Here is a 6,170-nt window from a genome sequence, read left to right as displayed (position 1 = left end):
GCTCCAAATATAACAGGACCCCTTTCTCTAATAATTCATTTCTTTGTTTTTCACTGATGATTCAGTACAATCTGATCTTTACACAGCCTGCTTTTGGACAGACACGTTTAATAACAAAAACATTACATTTTCAACAATTATTACAAACAAACAGACCTTTGATAAAAAAAAAATACAATATGGATTTTTTTAAAAAAAACAATACAAATTTCCCAGGATACTGTTTTTGAAATTTCATGGAAATATTTTTTTCCCTATGTGCTGTGAGCTCTAAGAAATTAAAGAGGGGTTTGTGTCACTGTCAAACCTACTTTGGGTTTTAAATCTAATGCTACTATATTTGTACAAGTATAAAACATCAATAGCCAATAAGTGTACATGTATTATAGTGATTGAGTACTTTTAAGTGTGAATAAATTGCTTTAAAATAAAAAGAACAAACATGCATGAGTGTGTGTTTAGATATGAAATGTACTAACATACAAAACTGTCTTTGATAATCAAGGTTACTTTTCATAACCTCTATGAATGTGTTTGAAGAACAGTGACTGAAAAAAAAAAATTGCAAATCAATATTGCACACAAATACATATTCGAAATCTTGCTAACAATAATATAGTTTAAACAGGAAAAAAAATCCCATTTTCTTAAATCTTATTGTTTCTGAAAAGGTTGTTTTGCAAAACTTAAACAAATGTAAAAAAAAATTAGTAAAACACCATCACATTGAGTTCTTTTATGGTTTTGCCAATTACAACATTCAACATAGAGTTGACAAAAACAAAGGCTTATTTTTCTCACTTTCTACATAAAATTTAAAGAAAATGCCCAGCAGTAATCAATGGTATCAACTGCAATATGGATAACAACTTTGTTTAAGATTTTAGCTATGAGTCATATCTTATTATGGGCCCTGTAACAAATAAGGTCATGGACACACAAGCAATTTGGTGCATAAATAGTTTAGGAAAATGTGCTTAAATAAGCTGATGGTGTTCATGGATTTGTGGTCTTCATTTAAAAAAAAAAAGTTTAAGAAAGAAGCAAAAAAATCATAATCCTGTTAGTTTAATTTCTATTGAAGGCCAGATTTCAAATTTATTGTAAAAGATAATTTAGAAAAGTATCTTGATACATGGGATTAACAAATGGATCTCAGTATGATTTTATATAAAGTTTATTCACTCCACTACTTTACTAGATTATTTGTATAGCATCCCTGATTTTTAGATGATGTCTTCCTGGTTGACTAGCTTGCTAGATTATTTTTATAGGATCCCTGATTTTTCACATAAGGTCTTCCTGGTTGACTAGCTTGCTAGATTATTTTTATAGGATCCCTGATTTTTAGATGATGTCTTCCTGGTTGACTAGCTTGCTAGATTATTTTTATAGGATCCCTGATTTTTAGATGATGTCTTCCTGGTTGACTAGCTTGCTAGATTATTTTATAGGATCCCTGATTTTTCACATAAGGTCTTCCTGGTTGACTAGCTTGATAGATTATTTTTATAGGATCCCTGATTTTCAGATGAGGGCTTCCTGGTTGACTAGTTTGCTAGATTGTTTTTATAATCTTTGATAAGGGCTTCCTTGTTGACATAGTCTATTTTGCCATTACGAAAATTGATAAAGTAATGAGCATATAGCCAACAAGGATATTAGATTCTTAAAGCATTGGTGAAAAAGCTATAAAACAGAAGTGGGTACAATATAGATTTTGTGGTTGGATGGTGACAGACAGACATTAACATTATTGGTAGGTGTAGTTAGTCTGTATTGAAATTTTTATTATTCATTATTTCTGTTAATGTTTTAGCAATTAGACAAAAAGTTATCATACTTTGCTTGAGATACTGAAAGTTTCGTAAAACTAACATTTCTTTAATTTAAAATATTTGGATTGTCTTAAAAGAGCAGAAAAGAATGTAGAATGTATGAATAGATACTACTAAGGAAGTATTGTGGTATGGAAATTTAAAAGAACTTATTTCTTATATGAAAACATTTTTGTTGCACAGAAAGAGAGAATCCGGACAGTTTATGAATAAAAGTTTGAAACTATTGACTACACAGATGAAATCAACTTTATAAAACATTCCATCATTCACACCAACAAATTTCCATCAACTATTATCGAAACATTTCCAGAAAACCTCAAAACTCAATTCACAAACAAAATTGATACCAATACACCAAACAATGGCACAATAATACATTTCAGTTTATCATTAATCCCTGAAATCAGTTCAGAAATAACCAACACCTGAAGGAAACTTGCCATTAAACATAAAATTCCTATTGACTTCAAATTTACTCAAAAACCCAGCCCTAAACTAAAATCATTATGAAATAAAAATTATGTAAAAATCACACAATGCCAACGTCATTTATAAAATAATGTGTAATACCTGTCCAGAACTGTACACTGGAGAAACCGGAAGAAAATTGGAAACTAGTTTCACTCATGTTTACCACCACTGCAACTCAAAAAAACCACAGTACATCTATAAAAAGCACTGTAAATTTAAGCAAAGAACCAAACAGCCATACTTTAAACCAACACCCTGAGGTACCAAGATATCTTTACTAAACTGTTAAGCGATCTCTGGTCATGTGACCACTTTGTTCCGTATATATATATATATTCTTGATTCTCTATAAACTACTTGTACTTGATGATGACATTATCTTGTGGAAACATTGTACTTCTATAATAAAGTTTCTTTTATAACCCATCCAAGCCATTTCCATACTTTTAAAATTTTGTTGGATAGCCAATATGGTTTCACTAGGGGAAAATCGTACCTTACTAACCTTTTGACATCCTTAGAAGTGGTTACTGTTTATGTAGATGAGGATATGGGTGTGGATTGGTACACCTGGATTTTCAGAAATCATTTGACAAAGTGCCACATAAAAGACTCATTAAAAAAATTCACTCACTTTAGAGGTGTGGGGGATAAGTTGGTGTACAGGATTGAAAAACATGGCTAGATGAAAGAAAGCAGAGGGTTGTTATAAATAGAGTTTAGTCAAATTGTGTTAATGTCACAAGTGATTAGTGAAATTTAATAGCTAATTAATTGTCAGACTCATTAATTGATTATTGTCACAAGTGACTAGGATAGTTGGAAAAATCAAAAGTAGTAATAACCAGAAAAACCATTTTCGATTAGTTGATCAATTTTATTGATTAATTGCCCAGCTACAATTATCAATATATTGCTTAACTTTGCTGATGACATTAAGGTGTTGCTGTGAAGAGTATGCTGCTGCATTACAAAATAATTCGGAGAGTTAGATGAATATGTGACATATGGCTTTTATTTATAATAAATGTAAGGTATTGCATGTGTATCATCATAATTCAAATTGTAAATGTAACTTTTATAGGAATAACCTTAACAGTGTTATAGAAGAAAAGTATTTTGTTTTTGTTGATCAGTCTCTTAAGCAGTGTGCCGTTGCTAGGACAAATATGATTTTAAGTTATATCTATAGAAATATTGAATACAAGTCTAAAGAGGTTGTCATTTCATTGTACAGGTCACTATTTATGCCTCATTTGGAGTATTGTGTTCAGTCTTCACATTAAGAAGGACATTAAATTGTTGGGCAGAGTTCATAGGAGGGCTAATAGGATGATACTAGGGATGGAAAGTTGTCATACAAGGACAGATTAAGATCTCTGAATGGGTTTTCTCTTGAAAAAAAGAAGATGTTGATGCATCATCTTTTTTCATATTTAATGGTGAGAATATTAGGACTAGGGGACACAAATGTAAGTTCTAGCTGTGTAAGAGTCGTCTTCAGGTAAGACAGTTTTACTTTTCTAACAGGGTTGTGCCCTTTGGAATGGGTTGATTTCAGATGTTGGATGTAGTAAATGTAAGAAAGTTCAAGAGAAGGCTTGACAGATATTATGTGATAAGGGCTGATTAGTTTAGTGGATGGCACAGCCTTGATGGACAAACAGGCCCCTTGTTGTCCTTAAATGTATGTAATAAGTTTGGAAGTTCAAACATAGACTTGCTTGTTTGATAGATACAAGTTTGTTTTACTTCATAAAGAAGAATATGATGTTAGTTTAAGTTCACTTAAAACATCTGGAGAATAGACATGTATGGATTTGAAATGTTACATTTAGCACAGATTGATGATTTTTAAGGTTTTAAAAATGGCAGGATGACTTCAATGGGTTCAAACTGTCTTCTGTAACTTTACATGCAACATTATTCTTTCTACAGCTATAGACACTACACTAAGATCATTTTACAAGATATAATTACAAATGATTAACTTAAATCACCTTTGTATAACCAGAAGCAAACTGAAAATAAATTATTTCTCTTTTATTATTATGTGGTGATTTATTATTTTAGGTGGTTAAAGTTTGTTACTTATGATTTCATATCTTACATTCTGATGCTACATCGAAAAAATAACAGAAAGCTTATCAATATATACATGAATACATAATAACATTACCCAAGTGCACAAGCTGAAACAGTGCATATACACCAAATCAGCAAAGAATCTAGACTGAATAATAACTGGTGTGTAAAATTACGCTTTCGTTTTTCAAAAGATCATGCTTGAATGAATAGCATGCACATCATTATGCCCTAGTATTAGCAAGAACATAATAGTTAATGCATAAATCTTGAGAACCAAAAAAATTATTTTAACTTGAATGATGATTTTATCCCCCCCCCCCACTTCTAGATAACATAAATGTGAATTTTCCTCATAGTATTATTAATCTTTATATAAATAATTTACTTATTTGAACTTTAACAAAGTAAAAACAATGAAAGTCTTGCTATGTTGTATAATGACGTAATTTTGGCTACACTTTTTCACACATACTTAATTAATTTTACTACTAATAATAGTTTAGACAAATTAAACTGATAATGAATTATTTCTTCAATTAAAGTTCATATATTGTACACAGAAAAAGTTGGGTCAAGTAAAATGTTTACTATGTTTAGAATAGTATATTTGACTCTACCTTTGTCCTTCAAGCTGGCTCCTGCTTCAACAGGAATAACTGCTAAAGGAACAATCCCACTTAGTCCGACGATGCAAGATGCTAAAATTGAGAGCACCCACTTCTGATAACAGCCGAACATGTTCAATGGCTCAGTGTCCCAAATAAGATTTAAGAAATAGTTGACCCCCTCTTCTAATGGTGTATGGCTGTCTCGTCTTTCCGAGTTACTGCTGTCTCCCATCTCTTGGCGATGCGGCAACTGAGAAATTGTTCGATATGGCCGAGCCCGGTGAATTTCAGCTAATATTGCAGAATGCAGGGTAAAGATAACAGCTATCTTAAGAAACTGTTCGTTAAGCTTGAAACAGCACATTGTTTGTTTTCCTTATCAACTAAGATCCAACAGTCCAAACTAAACACCTCCACTTTTACAAGTTAGTGACTGCAGCTATCCTACATCGACGTATAAAATAAACATAAACAATTGTGGCGTCCTCTAGGAATAGCTTGTTTAAAAAGATGTACAGAACCTACAAGTTAAACGTTGTCTTGGATTTATATGAGAAGCAGTACAAGCTAATGAAAAAAATCATACATTTTAATTAATAGGTCATAGTATCTAAAAGTAAAACTTGAAGAAACAATTTCTCATTTTTATAATTGAATTGAATACAAAAAGAACGGCAACTTTTAAAATCTTATTATAATTATTAACGTTGTAATGTGTCATCTGACTATATATGTATAAAAAAACGATTTTAATTGATTAAATATATTGTTACGTCTCTGTTCGTTTGTTAATTTCTTGTAAAAATTATTTCCGAAGAACTTCAGCGATACAAGTCCTTTTTTAAATAAAACTAGTTCATTTTTTCTCAATACAACTTTGCAATAAACAGAATTTCCACAGTCACACGCTATAATTCACAGCGATTCACACATTTTACTTACCGTTACTACCGGTCACTGCAATTATATCTCTCCGCTTTATTTGCCGGACTTATATACTAAAATAGAAGGCGTCTGGCAAACACTAGAGTTGCCAGGAACAGTCATGATCCTTCAAGAAACTCATGACGTGTTACCATAGTCACATGACATCTACTGTCGTAACACTGCCCCTTCCTTAGTATTGTTCGTCCCGAACAATAGCCACGTACATTAAACCAAT

At 31.5% G+C, this 6,170-nt stretch overlaps 1 protein-coding gene across 1 annotated transcript in view; it reads right to left on the bottom strand.

Annotated features, from left to right (window-relative positions):
- The window catches only part of LOC106467273 (zinc transporter ZIP13-like), a 62,900-nt gene extending 57,443 nt beyond the window's left edge, over positions 1-5,457 (bottom strand). Inside the window, exon 1 of the mRNA XM_013927600.2 lies at positions 5,018-5,457. Coding sequence (XP_013783054.1) covers positions 5,018-5,372 — 355 coding nt within the window. The 5' untranslated portion in view covers positions 5,373-5,457. The remainder of the gene's footprint in view (positions 1-5,017) is intronic.
- Between the last annotated feature and the right edge of the window lie 713 nt (positions 5,458-6,170).

This window comes from Limulus polyphemus, unplaced genomic scaffold (assembly GCF_000517525.1).
Source record: "Limulus polyphemus unplaced genomic scaffold, Limulus_polyphemus-2.1.2 Scaffold2550, whole genome shotgun sequence".
NCBI classification, from domain to species: Eukaryota; Metazoa; Arthropoda; class Merostomata; order Xiphosura; family Limulidae; genus Limulus; species Limulus polyphemus.
Note: the sequence above shows the minus strand (reverse complement) of the source record. Positions and strands in the feature narration are given on the sequence as shown.